Consider the following 22,155-nt stretch of genomic DNA (forward strand, 5'->3'; position numbering starts at 1 on the left):
GAGTGTGGAGAACAAGCCCTATGAGGAGTGGCTGAAAGAGCCGGGCATATTTAGCCTGCAGAAGAGAAGGTTGCGAGAAGGTAAGATGAGGGCCATGGATGAAGATGTGAGTAACAGTCACAGGGAAAGGGGGAGCAAGCTTGTTTTTTGTTTTCTGCTTCCCTGGAGACTAGGACGCGGAACAATGGCTTCAAACTACAAGAGAGGAGATTCCATCTGAACATGAAGAACTTCGTGACTGTGAGAGCCGTTCAGCAGTGGAACTCTCTGCCCCGGAGTGTGGTGGAGGCTCCTTCTTTGGAAGCTTTTAAACAGAGGCTGGATGGCCATCTGTCAGGGGTGATTTGAATGCAATATTCCTGCTTCTTGGCAGAATGGGGTTGGACTGGATGGCCCATGAGGTCTCTTCCAACTCTTTGATTCTATGATTCTATGATTCTGCTATCCTGGAGACTAGGATGTGGAGCAATGGTTTCAAACTACAGGAAAGAAAGGAGATACCACCTGAACAACTTCCTGTGAGAGAAAGCTATTCAGAAGTGGAATTGTGTTCCCTGGAGTGTGGTGGAGGCTCCTTCTTTGGAGGCTTTGAAACATCTATCAGGGGTATTTGGAATGCGATTTTCCTGTTTCTTGGCAGAATGGGGTTGGACTGGATGGCCCACGAGGTCTCTTCCAACTCTAGGATTCTATGAGGGTCCATCTATACTGGTGGATGAATGCTATTTGACCACACCTTGGCTCAATGGTATGGAATTCTGCACTGGAGAAGGCTGAAGACCTTGCGAACTACAACTCCCAAGATTCCATAGCAATGAGCCATAGCAGTTAAAGTGGGATCATACTGCATTCATTATACAGCAGGCATGGGCAAACCTGGGCCCTCCAGGTGTTTTGGACTTCAGCTTCCACCATTCCTAACAGCTTCAGGCCCCTTCCTTTTTCCCCTCCGCCGCGGTGGAGGCTGTTAGGAATTGTGGGAGCTGAAGTCCAAAACACCTGGAGGGCCCAGGTTTGCCCATACCTGGTATAAATGCTGCTTTCTTCAGGAGATGAGATCACATCCATGTCTAGTGGTTAGAGAAAGCTGAGGGGAAAAAGGAAGGGGCCTGAGGCTGTTAGGAATTGTGGGAGTTGAAGTCCAAAACACCTGGAAGGCCCGGGTTTGCCCATGCTTGTTCTACAGTGCAGATCCACCTAAGTCCCTGTGCAATGTGAGGTTCTTGGCACATCCCAATTATACTTTAAGCACCTTTTAAGCATGCAGATAAATGTCAGAAGGCAAATCCTAGTGAAATCCACAAGTTTATAGAACATTCTGTATTTTTCCCCACTGAATTGGGTAGAAGAGGAAGAAACCAGGAGAAGGAACATCAGAGGAACTAGACGAGGGAATGGCGCACTTGGCGATTCTTGGGTTGCATAAAATGTGCGTATCTCCCTTACCTCCCTCGGGACCCTCTCCAATCCCCCCTCCACTGGAATCCCTACCCTGTTGTTCCAAGATATTTTGATGTCCCCCTTCTCCACCCGCCTCTCCCTGAACCTGTTCTTAGTCTTCATGCCACAACAATGACGCCGGGTTCCAATTGTTCCAGGGGGCAAGCACGAAGCCTGTGCATGGAAGGGGGGAGGAATGGTTTTATGTGTCCATATGAGGCTGCCCAGTGGGAGGGGGCAGGGGGCAAGGGGGGTTTATAACCAGGGTTTGGGCCAAGCGCTGGGCTTAGAAACCCCCCTCCCGTCTGTGCTCAGGTAAGACTCAGTGCCAGCTCTCTGAATCCGCTTGCACCTTGGCACAATGATGTACGAAGGAAGGGACTGGGGAAAGGGATGCGGTTTTGGATGGCAGTGTCGCAGGTGTCTCCAGTTGCTGAAAATGCAAGATCTGGTGTGGGTAGTGGGTGGTGGGGATGTTCATCCTGTAATCCATATTTCATGGAATGCAACATCCAGTTCTGGGCACAATTCAAAGTTATGGACAAGCTAGAACATGCCCAAACCAGTCAAAGGTCTGGTGGAAACCACAAAGCTCTATGATAAGTGACTTAACTAGTTGGATGTGGATGATGGTGTCTTGGGTGTCTCCAGTTGCCGAAAATGCAAGATCTAGTGTGAGTAGTGGGTGGTAGGGATGTTCATCCTGTAATCCATATTTCATGGAATGCTAGGTACAATTCTGGGCACAATTCAAAGTTATGTACAAGTTAGAACATGCCCAAACCAATCAAAGGTCTGGTGGAAACCATGAAGCTCTATGAGAAGTGGCTTAGGGGGCTGGGTATGGATGGCTGTGTCACAAATGTCTCCAATTGCTGAAAATGCAATATCTGGTGTGGGTAGTGGGTGGTAGGGATGTTCATCCTATAATCCATATTTCATGGAATGCTATGTCCAGTTCTGGGCACAATTCAAAGTTATGGAACATACCTAGACCAGTCAAAGGTCTGGTGGAAACCACAAAGCTCTATGAGAAGCAGCTTAGGGAGCTGGGTATGGATGGCTGTGTCGCAGGTGTCTCCAGTTGCTGAAATTGCAAGATCTGGTGTGGGTAGGGGTGGTAGGGATGTTCATCATGCAATTCATATTTCATGGAATACTATGTCCAGTTCTGGGCACAATTCAAGAAGGTTATGGACAAGCCAGAAAGTGCCCAAAGCAGTCAAAGGTCTGGTGGAAACCACGAAGCTGTATGAGAAGTGGCTTAGTGAGCTGGGTATGGATGGCTGTGTCACAAGTGTCTCCAAATGCTGAGATTGCAAGATGGTGTGGGTAGTGGGTGGTAGGGATGTTCATCCTGTAATCCATATTTCATGGAATACTATGTCCCGTTCTGGGCACAATTCAAGAAGGTTATGGACAAGCTAGAACGTGCCCAAACGAGTCAAAGGTCTGATGGAAACCATGAAGCTCTAAGAGAAGCAGCTTAGGGAGCTGGGTATGTTTAGCTTGGAGAAGAAAAGGATGAGAAGGGGCATAAGACCCATGTTTACATATTTGAAGGGATGTCACAATGAGAATGAAGCAAATTTGCTTTCTGCTGCTCTGGAGACTAGGGCCCCTTCCACACAGCTGAATAAAATTCCACATTATCTGCTTTGAAGTGGAATATATGGCTATGTGGACTCAGTTCAAAGCAGATATTGTGGGATTTTCTGCCTTGATGTTCTGGGATATAGGGCTGTGTGGAAGGACCCTTAGAGCAATGAGTTCAAATTGCAGGAAATGGGAGTCCACCTAAACATTGTGAAGAATGTCTTAGTGATAAGAACTGTTCAACAGCGGAATAGGAGAATAGTGGAGTCTCCTCAGGAGTTTTAAACAGAGACTGGATGGCCATCTGTCAGGAGGGCTTGAATGGGGTTAGACAGTATGGCCCTTGGGGTCTCTTTCAACTCTGTGATTCTATGATCTCCAAATATAAACATCTGGCTGTATTTAAACCTGGAATGAGGTTCAAGAGCGTCTTAAATGGTAGAAAGGCTGGTGCATTATGTGGCACACAAGGCAGAAGGTTTGGAGAGCAAGTCAACAGTGTTTTGGACTTCAGCTCCCACAATTCCTAACAGCCAGTGAGAGTTGAAGTCCAAAACACCTGGAGGGCTGAAGTTTGCCCATGCCTGATCTACATGATCAAAGTCATGCAGTTGGATACCACTGGAGTTTAAAAGGTATGCAGATGAAATAATTGCAATATTATTATTATAATCATCATCATCATCATCATCATCATCATCATCATCATCATGCCAGAAGCAACTTGAGAAACTGCAAGTCGCTTCTGGCATGAGAGAATTGGGTGTCTGCAAGGACGTTGCCCAGATAACGCCTGGATGTTTTACCATCCTGTGGGAAGCTTCTCTCATGTCCCCGCAAGAGAAGCTAGAGCTGACAGATAGGAGCTCACCCCGCTCCCCAGATTCGAACCGACGGCCTGTCGGTCAGCAGTCCTGCCGGCACAAGGGTTTAACCCATTGCCCCACCGAGAGCTCTGCATGGTGATATTATGCCATAATCTTTCAAATATGGTTTATTCTAGCCACATTGGATATGATGGGGTTTTGACAATATGCCACTGCAATTCTTTCTTGCATGCAAAAATACATAGGAACGAATCACTGCTGGAAATGTATTTGTTGCCTGTGAGATGGTAAACTTATCCACAAGTTGGGAATTCATTGTTTTGGATTCTACAGTGGCAACAGTATTAACTTTGGCTTTTTATTTGTTACTCATGGTTGATTTATTTTTCCAGTTCAAAAGTATGGTAACAGTTGAACCAAAGCGAAGGACCATTCTGAAACATTTCCATAAACTTTTTCATGGTGGCAAACTGACTTTTTAAAAACAATGTAATCGTCAACATTAACCACCTTACGAGATGGCTGTTTCCCATGAGTTCTCATAGGAATAGGAGGACATAGCACTTTAGTTGCCATGGCTGGAATGCAAGGCAATTCTTGGAGTTCAGTGAGGCTCCAGTACTATTCCTTCCTCAGTACCACCATGAGAACTCCAGTACTCTGACAGAGAAGGCTAAAGGCCTTGTAAAACTACAATTCCAAAGCTTCCATAGCATTGCACCATGACAGTTAAAGTGGTATCAAACTGGATTAATTCTACAGTATAGATCAGGGATGGGCAGACTTGAGCTCTTCAGGTGTTTGGGACCTAAAACTGATATTACCTAACACCCCAAAACAAACAGTGCCTTTTTCAAATAACCTGTGCCAACATAACATACTGGAGGGGTTTGGGAGGCAATGACCCACCCGTGTGGGAATTGCTGTTCACCCTGCATCCAGAGATATTACCAGACTTCCCAAAACAAACAATGCCTTTCTCAATGTATTGTCAAAGGCTTTCATGTCTGGAATCACTGGGTTGTTGTAGGTTTTTTTCAGGCTGTATGGCCATGTTCTAGAGAAGTGGTTCTCAACCTGGGGGTCGGGACCCCTGTGGGGGTCGCGACGGGGTGTCAGAGGGGTCACCAAAGACCATCAGAAAACATAGTATTTTCTCTTTGTCATGGGTGTTCTGCATGGGAAGTTTGGTCCAATTCTATCATTGGTGGGGTTCAGAATGCTATTTCATTGTGGGTGAACTATGAATCCCAGCAACTCCAACTCTCAAATGGCAAGGTCTATTTTCTCCAAACTCTACCAGTCTTCACATTTGGGCATATTGATTATCTGTGCCAAGTTTGATCCAGATCCATCACTGTTTGAGTCTATGGATATAGGTGAACTACAACTCCAAAAACTCAAGGTCAGTGTCCACCAGACTCCCCCAGTATTTCTCTTGGCCATGGGAATTCTGTGTGCCAAATTTGATTCAACTCCATCATTGATGGAGTTCCAAAGGCTCTTTGATTTTAGGTGAACTATAAATCCCAGCAATTCCAACATTCCCAAATGACAAAATCAATCCCCTCCAACCCCACCAGAATTCAAATTTGGGCGTTTCGGGTATTTGTGCCAAATTTGGTCTGCATATCAGATATTTATATTACGATTCACAACAGTAGCAAAATTAAAGAAGTAGCAATGAAAATAACGTTATGGTTGGGGGTCACCACAACGTGGGAACCTGTACTAAGGGGTTGTGGCATTAGGAAGGTTGAGAACCACTGTTCTAGAGGCATTCTCTCCTGACGTTTCACCTGAATCTATGGCAAGCATCCTCAGAGTCTGTGAGATCTTTCTCAAGTAACCTGGGCATCGCCGGGTCCCCAAGCTAGTTATCTAATATTTATGAAATGTGGTGGTTGGTCTTTTTGTTACCAGAAATTATAAATGGTTGCATCGTCTACCTGATCTTTGTCTGAAGACCAAAAGCTTTGAGTTTGGTCTGGGATGGGAATCATGTGACCTGGCAGATCACATTGCACTGCAAATCCCATGAGCTTTAAGCAGCATACCCAATAGTACACAGTGCTGAGAGTTGCAGTCCATCAGCTCTGGAGAGCTGAATGATTCCCTACTCCAAATAAGATGGACAAAAGGACTGCTTTGGTAAATGACATCTTACAACATTCACAAGCAGAACTTGGGAAAGAGCAAATAGTTTGGACTACAACATTCACAATCCTAGGTCATTTAAAAATGTAACTTTTCCCAGCTCGGTTCATAACTATGCACGAGCTGACTCCCCCAAACACCTGCTTGATATTACTTATCTTTTATAATGGCTTTGACATAAGTCCCTTTTTGATGATGGAATTCAGCCTTCCTATGCCTATTAGAAGCTCTTCAAGACAAGACACCTGGACCCAGGTTGACAGCATGATGTATATTAAAAGCAGCATCTCCATAGCATTGTATGTTTTCCTTACCCATCCTATGTCTTCTCTCATTAGAATGTATCAGAAAGAACTAATAGGATTTGCATTTGAGAGATCTTGTACTGATTCTGTGCCCTTCTACAACAGGAGTCTAGCTCAAAATATCATCCAGCTGCAGATCCCGTGCCATATCCTAGGGGAAAAAAGAAGGTAATTAATGGTGGGGAATATTTGTGATGGTATATGGTATATAGGATTTTTTTAATGTCAGGAGCGTCTTGAGAAATTGCAAGTCGCTTCTGGTGTGAGAGAATTGGCTGTCTGCAAGGACGTTGCCCAGGGAACACCCGGATCTGTGCTCTCCCCAGATTTGAACCAACAACCTGTTGGTCTTTAGTCCTGCCGGCACAAGGTTTTAACCCATTGCACCACCGGGTTATATAAAATGACCGGTGGCGCAGTGGGTTAAACCACTGAGCTTCTAAGCTTGTTGACTGAAAGGTTGCAGGTTTGAATCCGGAGAGAAATTGCAAGTCGCTTCTGGTGTGAGAGAATTGGCTGTCTGCAAGGACGTTGCCCAGGGAACACCCAGATCCATGCTCTCCCCAGATCTGAACCTACAACCTGTTGGTCTTTAGTCCTGCCGGCACAAGGGTTTAACCCATTGCACCACCAGGGTATAAAATGACCAGTGGCACAGAGGGTTAAACCACTGAGCTGCTAAGCTTGTTGACCGAAAGTTCACAGGTTCGAATCCAGGGAGCGGCGTTAGCTTCTGCTGTCAGCTCCAGCTTCTGCCAGCCTAGCAGTTCGAAAACATGAAAATGTGAGTAGATCGATAGGTACCGCTCTGGCGGGAAGGTAACGGCACTCCATGCAGTCATGCCGGCCACATGACCTTGGAGGTGTCTATGGACAACACTGGCTCTTTGGCTTAGAAATGGAGATGAGGACCACACCCCACAGTCAGACACAACTGGACTTTTTTTTTTTTGTCGTGTCAGGAGCGACTGCAAGTCGCTCCTGGTATGAGAGAATTGGCCGTCTGCAAGGACGTTGCCCAGGGGACGCCCGGATGATTTGATGTTTTTATCATCCTTGTGGGAGGCTTCTCTCATGTCCCTGCATGAGGAGCTGGAGCTGATAGAGGGAGCTCATCCGCCTCTCCCCGAATTTGAACCCGCGACCTATCAATCTTCAGTCCTGCTGGCACAGGGGTTTAACCCACTGCGCCACCGGGGGCTCCACGACTGGACTTAATGTCAGGGGACAACCTTTACCTTTACCTATATTACTTTACCTATATTACTTAACGGCGCTCCATGCAGTCATGCCGGCCACATGACCTTGGAGGTGTCTACGGACAATGCTGGCTCTTCAGCTTAGAAATGGAGATGAGCACCACACCCCAGAGTCAGACATGACTGGACTTAATGTCAGGGGACAACCTTTACCTTTACCTATATTACTTTACCAGTAAAGTGCAGAAATGATATCTACTGGTTGCAATTTCTCTAATGACCACTAGGGGGCAGATTAATGTACATAGGAAGCAATAGTGTTAAACTTGCAGTCTTCCTGTTGGCCACTTGGGGGAAGCAGTGTCACCATTTCCTTTTTTGGTGCAAAGAGTTGAGCACCTCCTGCTGGTGAAGGCCTATTTCTAATGGGTCCTACTCTATGGAGATACTTGGGTGATGCTGCCCTTGGTGGCTGGTTGATGAACAGCAAGCTTTGTCCTAACCACCAATTCAAATTCTCAACTTGGGGTTCTTGGGTGGATGCAAGAAAGTCATTGTATGAATTTTGTTTTTGGAAATATTTCATTCCAGCTCCAGGCATGACTTCCAGTGCTGATATGGCCGAGTTTGGCCCTGCTGCCCCTTACCTGCGCATGCCCGAAAAGGCCCGGATTGAATCGCAAAACCGGCCTTTTGACATGAAGAAGGACGTATTTGTGCCGGACGACAAGGAAGAGTTCGTCAAGGCTAAGATTGTTTCCAAAGAAGGTGGCAAAGTCACCGCAGAAACAGAAAGGGGCAAGGTAATTGTTCTGTCGCGCGCTGAGCCTGTAACAGATGTCTTTTCTATAGGACGTATACTTTAAGCCCAGCGGGAAGCCAGGGCGCCTCAAAGAGAGGTTCTCAGGGATTTTTCTGAAGTGGTAGTCTTTAGAGTCTTTAATGATACAACAAAGTCTTTATTATGGAACAGACAACAAATCTTCAATGGTTCAAACAACACTTCAAGGCTTTCTTAGTCTAGTCCTCAATGGACTGGTGCCTGACTTTAATTAACTGTACTTTCTCTGTAGGAAAAAACCCCTATTTAACCTCTCCCAGGCTGTTTACTATCTATGCCTCATCGGTGTGGGTCCCACTACCGATTCCAAATGCGTCTGGGTATCGAGTAGACCTACCAGCCGAGGCTTGTAGATATTTCAGATGGAGTTCCGTGGATCTGTAGTGCTGTCCTCCCTCAGAGAATTCTTTGAAAACCTCAGGTTTGTTTTCCCTCTGATTGCTGTGAGGCTGAGAGGCTGTGAGCTCTCAGCCAGAGCCTTGGGACCTTTTCCCTGGAATTTCTGTTTCTGTTTCCCCGGATGTTCTTGAGAAAAGAAGCTTTTCTACGGGACGAGCTGTTCTACATCCTATAGTTTAGCTTCCTTATGTGAGACTGCCCAAAAAATGGCTCCTTTCCCTCCCAGTGCCCTGAACAAGGGGCGTAACCAAAGCTTAATTATGATGGGCAGGAGGCCTGCCCTATGACTGCAAACAGATAACAGAAAGAAAATAAATTTGGTGCTCCTGGTACAGACGTACCAGCACAGTAATTGTTCTTTACTAGGCTGGCCGTCCACAACATAGTTGAGTATTTCCCAACATCTTCCTTTGCCTATATATTTAAGTAGTGATATGATCACATGGAGAACTTCCATGGTAAATACTAGTTTGGATGTTGAATTAGGATCATAGGAGACCAGGGTTTGGAAAGTCCATGGTGGACTTTCCAGTGTTAGCCATGGAAAGTCCACCATGGACAAGTCACACTTTCTCATCCCAAAAGGGAATAAAAACTCTCCTCTTGCCAAGAAAACCCTAGTTGGGGGTCTTCATAAGTCAACTTGAAGTCCCATATATATATATTTATTATTTTATTTATTTATTTCGAGCTTTTGTAACCCGGTCTTCTCGACCTCCGAAGAGGGACTCAGGCCGGCTAACAACAGAGGGTTAAAATGCAATAAGATAAACCACAGTAAACATCATAATACAATAGTACAAAAATACATTAAAATACAATTATACAACTTACAAAAGGTCAGTTCGTCAGAATAAATCATAAGTTCATCACCATCCGCCCGTGTGGTCAGCAGTTATTGACTCAGTCATCATTCTGCGAATGCAGTATTCCAAAGCCATGTCTTTCCCAGCTTTCTAAAAGTCAGGAGGGAAAGGGCAGATCTAATCTCCATTGGGAGGGAGTTCCAGAGCCGAGGGGCCACCACCAAGAAGGCCCTGTCCCTCGTTCCCACCTATCGCGATTGCAAAGGAGGTGGGTCCGAGAGCAGGGCTCCTCCAGAAGATCTTAATAACCTATATATATATATATATATATATATATATATATATATATATATATATATATATAAACCAAGTGAGAGAACCTCTCTCTATCAATCCAAGGCAACCTTCTAGCTGCTAACACATTCTTGGGTTCTTCCCTCAAAACCAATTCACACATTCAGTATTTTGAAGCATCTCCCAGCTTCAGCCTCACATCAAGTTCAAATGATAGTCTTCCTTAATTCGCCTACCTCCCAACCTGGCATGAATGAGGATAAACTATGATGACTTCATTACCTTTCAGTAGGACATTCTTCAAATGAGTTGACTTCTCCACTCTCTGTCATGGCCTTCATTCATCAATTCCTAGAGCAAGGTTAAATGGGTCACGAGTAGAGGACACTCAACTTGCCAATGGAGCTTGTCCCACTTGGAAACGTTATTCTTGGTTCTTGGCAGACCGTGACGGTGAAAGAAGACCAGATCATGCAGCAGAACCCGCCCAAGTTCGACAAGATCGAGGACATGGCCATGCTCACCTTCCTGCATGAACCTGCGGTCCTCTACAACCTGAAGGAACGCTATGCAGCCTGGATGATCTACGTAAGTCTGGGGATAGCATCCACAACCATCATTTAGTCCAGGCATGGGCAAACTTGGCCCTCCAGATGTTTTGGACTTCAACTCCCACAATTCCTAACATCCTACTGGCTGTTAGGAATTGTCAGAGTTGAAGTCCAAAACACCTGGAGGACCAAAGTTTGCCCATGCCTGATTTAGTCCTTAGGGTTATTAATCTCATGGGCCACAAAATATTAAACAGGGTCCAGCTCAGCCTATTCCTAAATCTCAAGTCTTGGCCCGGAAACTTTCCTGGGACATACAGTTTGGAACATCCTCCATAGGTATTGTTCCTACCTATTCTTGTCACTCCTTTTTCCTTTCTAGACCTATTCTGGGCTCTTCTGCGTGACTGTAAACCCCTACAAGTGGTTACCGGTCTACAACGCAGAAGTAGTGGCTGCCTATCGGGGCAAGAAACGAAGTGAAGCCCCTCCGCACATCTTCTCCATCTCAGACAATGCCTACCAGAACATGCTGACAGGTAAAGTGTGATCTGGGGCAATGGGTCTATCAGATGGCTTGTTGCCTCCAAGCCATGGGGTAACTAACTATAGGCATGGGCAATCCATGGTTCTAAATGGTTTTAAAGTACTTACAAAACTAGAGGGCAAATGAAATAATGAAAATTTGAAAGTTTAGAAACTCAGAGAGCTCTTTAAAGTTCAGACTACATTACAAAGCGGATTCATATCACTAACATAGAAGCTACCAGCAGATATAGTGGGAAGGGAGAAAGGATGAGGAGAGCTTGAGAACAAACAAAATATTGTACAATGTTCACCACTTCTTCCTTTGTGCACTTGCTAGTTCTCCTATGTTTTCTCCTCCTGTACTTATGGTTTCACCTGTTGTTTCGTGGCTTGTGTTCTCTCTTTATTTCCTTACTTGCTTACACGTTCTTCATTTTCCTCTTTGAATCCTTCTTCAAACCATGTAGATCGGGAGAACCAGTCGATTCTGATCACGTAAGTTGCTCCTCCTCCTTCCTCTTCTTCTTCTTCTCCTTCCTCGTCTTCTTCCTCCTCCTCCTCCTCCTCTTCTCCTTCTCCTCCCTCTTCTTCTCCTTCTCCTCCCTCTTCTTCTCCTCCGTCTCCTTCCTCTTCTTCCTCCTCCTCCTCTTCTTCTTCCTCTTCTTCTTCCTCCTCTTCTTCCTCTTCTTCCTCCTCATCTTCTTCTTCTCCTTCCTCTTCCTCCTCCTCCTCCTCCTCTTCTTCTTCCTCTTCTTCCTCCTCTTCTTCCTCTTCCTCCTCCTCATCTTCTTCTTCTCCTTCCTCTTCTTCTTCCTCCTCCTCCTCCTCCTCCTCCTCTTCTTCTTCTCCTTCCTCTTCTCCTCCTCCTCCTTCCTCTTCTTCTTCGTCCTCTTCTTCCTCCTCCTCCTCGTCTTCTTCTTCTTCTCCTTCCTCCTCTTCTCCTTCCTCCTCTTCTTCTTTCTCCTCCTCCTCTTCTTCTCCTTCCTCTTCTCCTTCTCTTCCTCCTCCTCTTCCTCTTCCTCCTCCTCTTCTTCTTCTTCTTCTTCTTCTTCTTCTTCTTCTTCAAACCCTATGAATATCCGTTGTATGAACTAAGCTTACCTACTGACCGATGGAATCAGAGAATACACACTGTAGATATTAATGCAGTTTAACACAATGTTCACTGCCATGGCTTGGTGCTCTGGATCCTGGGAGTTGTAGTTTTGCAAGATTTTTAATCTTCTCTGCTAAAGAGTGATGGTGCATCACCAAACTACAATTCCCAGGATTCCATAACCTTGAGCCATGACAGTTAAATTAGTGTCAAAATGTATTCATTCTACAGTGTAGATCAGGCCTGGGCGGCTGTTAGGAATTGTGGGAGTTGAAGTCCAAAACACCTGGAGGGCCCAAGTTTGCCCAGGCCTTTTTTAGATTGGTGGTAACATTGAGGTCCATTGGCAAAATACAAAATTGCTTTCAGATAATTCAATTGGCAGGGAAGCCTTAGCCTCCATCCAACCAAAAATGGTCCACTGAATCAATAGGACTTGTATTGAATGTTGATTTCCCATTCAACAGTCGATTCAGTGTAACTGGTGGAAGCAATTGGATGAAGGCCTTTTATTTTATAGTTGGTTTTTCTTAGGCCACAAACAAGTAATATCATAATAAAAAGGATGGCACGATACCGACTTTTTCATTTTTTTGCAAAGATACAATAAATAAACATAAGTGATTTGGAACAGAGAGGGTTGTCATTGCTGCTGTGGCAACAAGTGTACCCTGCACTTAGTATAATGCAGTGTTTCTCAACCTGGGGGTCGCCAAACACCACCAGAAAACACGGTATTTTCTGGTGGTCGTAAGAGTTCTGTGTGGGAAGTTTGGCCCAATACTATTGTTGGTGGGGTTCAGAATGCTCTTTGATTATAGGTGAACTGTAAATCCCCGCAACTACAACTCTCAAATGTCAAGGTTTATTTTCCCCAAACTCCACCAGTGTTAACATTTGGGTATATTGAGTATTTGTGCCAAGTTTAGTCCAGATCCATCATTGTTTGAGTCCACAGTGCTCTCTGGATGTAGGTGAACTACAACTCCCAAACTCAAGGTCAATGCCCACCAAACCCTTCCAGTGTTTTCTGATAGCCATGGGAGTTCTGTGTGCCAAGTTTGGTTCAATTCCATTATTGGTGGAGTTCAGAATGCTCTTTGATTGTAGGTGAACTACAAACCCCAGCAATTACAACTCCTAAATGACAAAATCAACCCCCGTCCCAGCCCCACCAGTATCCAAATTTGGGCATATCAGGTATTTGTACCAAATTTGGTCCAGTGAATGAAAATCCATCCTACATATCAGATATTTACATTGCGATTCATAACAGTAGCAAAATGACAGTTATGAAGTAGAAACAAAAATAATTTTATGGTTGGGGGTCACCACAGCATAAGGAACTGTATTAAGGGGTTGCGGCATTAGGAAGGTTGAGAAACACTGGAATAATGGTTATGGTACAGGAGAAAAACAGAATATGAATGCTTTCTATATTCATAATTGTTTTGGATTATTCATGGACTGTCCACTGACCATGTATAATCCACTGTCCACAGTAAGGCGGAATGGTTGCAATCACCTGATTCAAAAGAATGAAACCTACCTTCCTTCTACTCTCAATAAGTTTGATAGGAAAACCTTACCTTTGTATCCACAGCGGAGAATCCGGGGCAGGAAAGACTGTGAACACCAAGCGGGTTATCCAGTACTTTGCTGTGATTGCTGCCATCGGCGATCGCGGCAAAAAAGACCAGGCAGCAGGCACCGGGAAGGTGAGCATATCCATTTACTATGAGACCATCCATTAGGTGGGCCTGTGTGGGGGAAAGCCTTTTTCCTTCTGGTCAAGCATTTGAAGGTTTTCCATTGATGGGCAACCAGCCTGGAAAGTTTTACAGCATAAAAGACAATGGAAGATGAGTTATCACTATCCCTCTTTCTCCCTCCATTGTTTATCAACTTCTCTATCACTTCCTTTTGGAAAAAGGGCATTACGTAACCTAAAATGACCCAGAGGACCCCAAAAATGTGGCAAAAATAATTCGGGGTCAATTATTTTCAAAAATCTTGGGTCTGGAGAACAAGCCCTATGAGGAGTGGCTTAAGGAGCTGGGCATGTTTAGCCTAAAGAAGAGAAGGCTGAGAGGAGATATGATAGCCATGTATAAATATGTGAGAGGAAGCCACAGGGAAGAGGGGGCAAGCTTGTTTTCTGCTTCCCTGGAGACTAGGACGCGAAACAATGGCTTCAAACTACAAGAAAGGAGATTCCATCTGAACATGAGGAAGAACTTCCTGACTGTGAGAGCGGTGGAACTCTCTACCCCGGAGCGTGGTGGAGGCTCCTTTGGAAGCTTTTAAACAGAGGCTGGATGGCCATCTGTCAGGGGTGATTTGAATGCAATATCCCTGCTTCTTGGCAGAATGGGGTTGGACTGGATGGCCCATGAGGTCTCTTCCAACTCTTTGATTCTATGATTCTACTATATGATGCCTATGCCCATGCTTCTGCATATCAGAATTATTACGCATTATGGAATCCTTTAACTTTTCTCCTTCCACCCACCTTACCAACGTATTAACACCCTGAAAGATCTCTCCAGCTATTAGAAAGATAACCACGCAAAGCCTAACTCTGTCAAGAAAAAAATGTGTGCTTTCCACCTACGTGAACAAGAGGCCAACAGGAAATAGAAAGTTACCTGAGAAGGCCAAGAGCTTGAGCACTGTTCCCATCCTAAATATCTTAGTAAAGGTAAATTTTCCCCCCTGATATGAAGTCCAGTTGTGTCCAACTTTGGGGGTTGATGCTCATCTCCATTTCTAAGCCGAGGAACTGGCATTGTCCGTAGACACCTCCAAGGCCATGTGGAGGTGACTGCATGGAACGCCACTATCTTCACACCACTTCACTTAGACGATCCGTTGGACGAGTAAGATGGTCTTCCTTGATGACTATTTTTGTGGGTTTGTAGGTGGCTGTGGAGCCCTATTCTTGACCCGCATCTTCTCCCACAGTGAAGGCATTGGTTTCCAGGTGGAAGGCAGTCCCGGTCGGGGTTGGCTTGATGCGCCTTCCTCCTGGCACGTTTCTCTCTTTCACCCTCCACTCATGCCTTCTCAAATTCTGCAGCACTGCTGGTCACAGCTGACCTCCAGCTGGAGCGCTCAAGGGCCAGGGCTTCCCAGTTCACAGTGTCTATGCCAGAGTTTTTAAGGTTGGCTTTGAGACCATCTTTAAATATCTTTTCCTGTCCACCAACATGGTGGTGGTTGGTGGATCTTCACACCAGAGTGTTACCTATTGATCTACTCACATTTGCATGTTTTCGAACTGCTAGGCTGGCAGAAGCTGGGGCTAACAGGAGGAGCTCACCGCGCACACAGATTTGAACCTGCGGCCTTTCAGTTATCAAGTTCAACAGCTCAGTATATATGGGAGTTTTGTTAATCCCAAAAACAAACATTACATTTTTATTTATATAGATTACAACTGTACCCTTGGTTCGCTTCTGATACAAAAAATAAATGTATGCAATGGTTTTGACACGAAATAAATAAATAAACTCACTTTATCCTGATTTCCCCCATTGATTTCTGAACTGTGACGGAAAACGTTTCTCACTTTTTATGCGATCGCACAGGGGACGCTGGAAGATCAAATCATCCAAGCCAACCCTGCCTTGGAAGCCTTTGGGAACGCCAAGACCCTGCGGAACGACAACTCGTCCCGATTTGTGAGTTATCACACATTGGAGGATTTGAGACAAGAGGAGGAAGGGACACAGATTTGAACACATCAGTGGGATCTCTGGTTTACTACCTTTTGTTTACCATTTTTCTTTGCTTACCTTTCAGGGTAAGTTCATCCGCATCCATTTTGGGGCAACAGGGAAACTGGCGTCAGCGGACATAGAGACCTGTGAGTGCCCATTTTCCTATTTAACTTTCTCATTTTCCTCAAAGGAAACGTTTCTTTTGCACGCATATACTCCCACATTCGTCTCCTTTAACTACTCCAAATCTTCTTCCACTTCTTAGATCTCCTGGAAAAGTCTCGGGTCATCTTCCAGCTAAAAGCTGAGAGGAACTACCACATCTTCTACCAGATCTTGTCCAACAAGAAGCCAGAGCTCTTGGGTATGTCTTGATGAATCCCTCTCATCTGGGCAATGGTTTTGCTGAGCTGGCTTTTAACAAACGAGCCTTTGAATAAACATGAGCTTGTCCTCATTTAACTGAAAATGTCCCACCTTGACACACTGGATTCGGTATAAGAGTCTCCTTATTAGGTCTAATTGGCAAAGTATCATCCAGAGCAAGAGGACATCAGATGAAAGGGTTTGCTCCTCTGAATGAAGACTCAAGTTGGATTTAATTATAGCAATTACAGGTGTCAATCCGTCTCTCCCTGGAGTTCCTTCAATTTTTGAAGCCCTAGTGTCAGTGTTTCTCAACCTTCCTAATGCCGCGACCCCTTAATACAGTTCCTCATGTTGTGGTGACCCCCAACCATAACATTATTTTCATTGCTACTTCATAACTATAATTTTGCTACTGTTATGAATCGTCATGTAAATATCTGACATGCAGGATGGATTTTCAGTCACTGGACCAAATTTGGCCAAAATATCCAATACGCCCAAATTTGAATACTGATGGGGTTGGGGGGATTGATTTTGTCATTTTGGAGTTGTAGTTGCTGGGATTTATAGTCCACCTACAATCAAAGAGCATTCTGAACTCCACCAACGATGGACTTGAACCAAACTTGGCACACAGAACTCCATGGGTTTGGTGGGCATTGACCTTGAGTTTTGGAGTTGTAGTTCACCTACATCCAGAGAGCACTGTGGATCTGAAGAATGATAGCTCTGGACCAATCTTGGCACAAATACTCAATATGCCCAAACCTGAATACTGGTGGCATTTGGGGAAAACAGACCTTGCCATTTGGGAGTTGTAGACACTGAGATTTATAGTTCACCTACAATAAAAGAGCACTCTAAACCCCACTAACGATAAAATTGGGCCAAACTTCCCACTCATAAATCCCATGACCAACAGAAAATATTGTGTTTTCTGATGGTCTTTGGCGACCCCTCTGACACCCCCTCGTGACCCCCCCCCAGGGGTCCCGACCTCCAGGTTGAGAAACACTGCTCTAATGTAGTCTAATACACACATAGATGTGGGTGCTTCTACACAGGACAGATTAATCTGCATTTAGAAGACCCCTAGGGGTCTTCTAAATTTGGTATAATTATAACTGAGTCTCATTTCAATATTTTGCTATCATTGGTTGTTTCCAGGTCTGTTAGGGATGAACAAAAAAGAGATGGATTTTTTTGTCATATCAGAAGTGAACTGAGGGTACAGTTGTACTGTATTTAAAAAACACAAAGTTTTAAAACTTGGCATTGTATTACATGTTTTTTGACTTGGAGTGCCTCTGGTGTTGCTACAAGAAAGTCCTCGATTGTGCATGAGGCAGGGCTCCGGTTGCATTGCAATAGGTGGTCTGTGGTTTGCTCTTCTCCGCACTCACATGTCGTGGACTCTACTTGGTGGCCCCATTTCTTAAGGTTGGCTCTGCATCTTGTGATGTCTGTTCAGCACCTTCCAAGTCACCTAGTCTTCTGTGTGCCCAGGGAGGAGTCTCTCATTCAGTATCAGCCATTGCATAAATAAATTAATATAAAACTGGGAGGTCCCAGTGGCGCGGTGGGTTAAACCACTGAGCTGCTAAGCTTGTTGCCACTTTTGGACTCTCGCTTGCTGAGGTATTCCTGCAAGTATCTGTGTAGATCTTAGAAAACTATTTCTTGATTTAAGGCATTAGCTTGCTGGCTGATATCTGAACAGAGGATGGGCCAGAGGTGTCACTGCGTTGGTACTTCCATTACTGGCTGCTGCTTCCCAGTGGATGTCAGATGGTGCAATACTGGTTAAACAGTGCAATACTGGTTAATTTCTCCATTAGCATAGGGCATAGATATCCTGTGATAATGTGGCATGTCTCATTAAGAGCCACATCCACTGTTTTAACGGGGTGAGATGTATTCCATACTGGGCATGCATACTCAGTAGCAGAGTAGCAAAGTGCAAGGGGATATGTCTTCACTGAATCTGGTTGTGATCACCAGGTTGTGCCAGTCAGCTTTCATATAATATTGTTTCTATCACCCACTTTTTGTTTGGTATTCAAGCAGTGCTTCTTGTAGGTCAGAGCACGGTCCAGGGTAACTTCCAGGTATTTTGGTGTGCTGCAATGCTCCAGTAGGATTCCTTCCCAGGTAATCCTCAGAGCTTGAGATATTTGTCTGTTCTTAAGATGGAAAGCACACATCTGTGTTTTAGATGGATTAAGAGTCAACTGGTTTTCCCTGTAACAGATAGTAAGAGCATCTAAAGTTTTGGAGAACTTCTGTTCAACCATTTCAAAGCTCTTTGCTTGAGCTGTGATGGCATGATCATCAGCATAGATGAAACTCTCTGCTCCTTCTGACAGTAGCTGATCATTTGTGTTGATGTTAAACATTGATGGAGCAAGCACGCTCCCCTGAGGCAGGCAGTTCTTCTGCTTTCGCTATCTGCTTCTCTGGCCCTGGAATTCAACAAAAAAACAATAATTAGGTGGATTATGACTTGCCTTAATGGCAGTGTTTCTCAACCCTCCTAATGCCGCGACCCCTTAATACAGTTCCTCATGTTGTGGTGACCCCCAACCATAACATTATTTTCATTGCTACTTCATAACTGTAATTTTGCTACTGTTATGGATTGTAATGTAAAGATCTGATATGCAGGATATATTTTCCCATGATCAACAGAAAATACTGGAAGGGTTTGGGAGTTGTAGTTCACCTACACCCAGAGAACACTGTGGACTCAAACAACGATGGATCTGGACCAAACTTGGCACAAGCACTCAATACTCCCAAATATGAACACTGGTGGAATGTGGGGGAAATAGTCCTTGACATTTGGGAGTTGTAGTTGCTGGGATTTATAGTTCACCTACAATCAAAGAATAGTCTGTGTCCCACCAACAAAAAGGAGCCCCCGGTGGCGCAGTGGGTTAAACCCCTGTGCTGGCAGGTCTGAAGACCGACAGGTCACAGGTTCGAATCCGGGGAGAGGCGGATGAGCTCCCTCTATCAGCTCCAGCTCCTCATTAGAGGACATGAGAGAAGCCTCCCACAAGGATGATAAAAACATCAAATCATCCGGGCGTCCCCTGGGCAACGTCCTTGCAGACGGCCAATTCTCTCACACCAGAAGCAACTTGCAGTTTTTCAAGTCGCTCCTGACACGACCAAAAAACCAACAATAGAATTGGGCCAAACTTCCCACACAGAACCCCCATGACCAACAAACAATACTGTGTTTTCTGATGGTCTTTGGCGACCCCTCTGACACCCCTCACGACCCCCCCCCCGGGGTCCCGACCCCCATGTTGAGAAATGCTGCTTTATGGGGTCTTCCTAAATTCCTTTTGATGGAGTTAGTCAAACCTGATACCACAATTGTTGTTCTTAGGCAATTGAAGAAATATTTGGAGGGGGGCTCACTCTTCTTTTGCCTTTGTTCCTGCCTTGCTAAATGAGTCCAACTTCTTTTCTAGACATGATGCTGGTCACCAACAACCCGTACGACTATTCCTTCATCTCCCAAGGAGAGACGACGGTCCCATCTATCGACGATGCAGAGGAACTGTTAGCAACTGACGTGAGTACCAGCAACAGAGTGACAGAATGATTATTTTAAGCTAAATGACTCATGAGCCGCTGTTTGTTGCTGTTTGAGCTGTACAAAGCTTCTCCTTTTTTCTTTCCCCATATACAGAGTGCCTTTGACATCTTAGGTTTCACCCAAGAAGAGAAAAACTCCATCTACAAGTTGACGGGTGCGATCATGCACTACGGAAACATGAAATTCAAGCAGAAGCAACGTGAAGAGCAAGCAGAGCCAGATGGCACTGAAGGTGGGAAAGTTTATCCCCCCCCCCCCCGATGTTATTGTTATCATCAATAATTTGAGGCAGACATTAGAAAGACATTAGACATCACCTCACTGCCTCTGAGGATGCTTGCCATAGATGCAGGCGAAACGTCAGGAGAAATGCCTCTAGAACATGGCCCGATAGCCCGAAAAAACCTACAAGAACCTAGACATTAGAAAGGTTTCCAATGGAGCATTTCAGCCCCCATATATGCAGACAGCACACAGGGTTGGATTCAAAGGGAATTAAATTCGGAAACTGGTCAATTGATGTGATGAGTTTGATCCAGCCACAATAATTGAAACTAGTGGCTATTAAGCTGTTATGATGAAGTAACATTTCATTGATTTCACTTGGTCCACTAAGTATGATGGAAGGGTGCATCAACACTGTTGAATTAATGCAAAATTGCAACATCACATCAACAGAGAGGAAACAAACAAGGACATCTAATCACCTCTCAACAAAAGTTTGCTCTAGGCACTGTCAGGCCATTATATGCTAATTAAGGTGGTCAGTTGAAATATTCACACCTAGCTCCAGCAGACAAGAGTCCTTTGTCCCACCCTGGTCATTCCACAGATATATAAACCCTTTTTCCTAGTTCCAACAAACCTCTCTACCTCTGAGGATGCCTGCCATAGATGCAGGCGAAACGTCAGGAGAGAATGCCTCTAGACCATGGCCAGATAGCCCGAAAAAACCTACAACAACCCAATGCATTTTGACACCACTTTTGTAGCATAATGTAAAGTAAACCACGTGTAGTTCACGTTTGATCAGCCCACACACTGCTTTGCCAGAGAAGAAAATATGCTATGCAGGTGAACAGTAAAGAACAAGTAGCTTACTCTTCTTAGTTTGGAACAACATATGTACAATGTGATCAGTTGCATCAACTCATATGATGTCCTTTTATGAGAGATTTAAAATAGTCTTTCTTCAGTCCCTGTGGATATGCTCCTTCAGCAGTTTATGAAGCGAGAGTACACTCCAAACTCTGTCTCTCTCTCTCTGCTTCTCTCTTCAAACTCTCTCTCTCTGCACTTGAATAGCTCAAGCCTGAACAAAAACGTAACAGCATCTGAAAGTCCCAGGCTCAGTCTGCTCTACAGCCAATCAGCTTCATGCATCTTATTTTACAGTTGACACACAGACACACAGACACACACACACTCACCGATTCCTTGCCTGCTCCAACAACTTTAACTTCCATGGCTCATTGCTATGGAATCATAAGAGGAGTTGTCTTCTCTGCCAAAGAGTGCTCATGTGAAACTCTTCCACCTCCAGGAGTTTAACATGCATTACTTACCGCATCTGGTCTGATATCTTATAGTCTTAAGGACTAGAAACATAATATTACATGACAGTCAAGATGTTGGTGAAGATGATGCCATCCACAATACATCAAGAAAGATACCTAGATAGAAAGAGACATTTATTTATTTATTTATTTATTTATTATTCAAACTTATATGCCACCACTCCCCTGGGTCTCGGAGCGGCTTCCAAGAACAGGCTAAAATCTAACACAATTTAAAAACAACAATATCAAAGATCAAAGGCCTGTCAAAACAGATATGTCTTACATGCCCTGCAGAAAGCTGATAAGTCCCGCAAGGCACGGACTTCAGGTGGCAGAGTATTCCAGAGCGATGGTGCCACTGCTGTAAAGGCTCTGCGTCTGGTTGCTGTTAGACGCAAGGTCTTGAGACTGGGAATTTCCAATAAATCTTGGTCCTCAGAACGGAGGGATCTCTGGGGTTGGTAGGGGGTGAGGCGGTCCCTCAGGTATATCGGCCCCAGACCATGCAAGGCCTTAAAGGTGAGTACCATCACTTTGAAAGTGATCCGGTGCTCAATTGGTAACCAATGCAGCTGTAGTAAGATTGGGGTTATGTGGCATCTCATTGAATGAACGCAAGAAGCCGAGCAGCTGCATTTTGTACCAACTTGAGCTTCCGGATCACCGACAGAGGAAGGCCAATGTAGAGGGCGTTACAGTAGTCCAGTCTTGAGATGACCGTGGCCTGGATCACCGTAGCTAGGTTGTCCCTGGACAGGGAGGGGGCCAGCCGTCTAGCCTGCCGCAGATGAAAGAAGGCGGTTCTGCTCACGGCGGAGACCTGGGCCTCCATCATCAGCAGAGGGTCCAAAAGGAC

The 22,155-nt window shown here is 44.9% G+C and overlaps 1 protein-coding gene across 1 annotated transcript in view; it reads left to right on the plus strand.

The window, feature by feature from the left end:
• The first annotated feature begins 1,674 nt into the window (after window positions 1–1,674).
• The window catches only part of LOC132779194 (myosin-7), a 55,332-nt gene continuing 34,851 nt past the window's right edge, over window positions 1,675–22,155 (plus strand). The window contains exons 1-12 of the mRNA XM_060782900.2: window positions 1,675–1,755; window positions 6,431–6,493; window positions 8,116–8,327; window positions 10,309–10,452; window positions 10,798–10,954; window positions 11,411–11,438; window positions 13,643–13,757; window positions 15,630–15,722; window positions 15,844–15,907; window positions 16,027–16,125; window positions 19,613–19,716; window positions 19,834–19,972. Of these exons, the coding sequence (XP_060638883.2) occupies window positions 8,124–8,327; window positions 10,309–10,452; window positions 10,798–10,954; window positions 11,411–11,438; window positions 13,643–13,757; window positions 15,630–15,722; window positions 15,844–15,907; window positions 16,027–16,125; window positions 19,613–19,716; window positions 19,834–19,972 (1,147 nt within the window). The 5' untranslated portion in view covers window positions 1,675–1,755; window positions 6,431–6,493; window positions 8,116–8,123. The remainder of the gene's footprint in view (window positions 1,756–6,430; window positions 6,494–8,115; window positions 8,328–10,308; window positions 10,453–10,797; window positions 10,955–11,410; window positions 11,439–13,642; window positions 13,758–15,629; window positions 15,723–15,843; window positions 15,908–16,026; window positions 16,126–19,612; window positions 19,717–19,833; window positions 19,973–22,155) is intronic.

This window comes from Anolis sagrei, chromosome 6 (assembly GCF_037176765.1).
Source record: "Anolis sagrei isolate rAnoSag1 chromosome 6, rAnoSag1.mat, whole genome shotgun sequence".
Lineage (NCBI taxonomy): Eukaryota > Metazoa > Chordata > Lepidosauria > Squamata > Dactyloidae > Anolis > Anolis sagrei.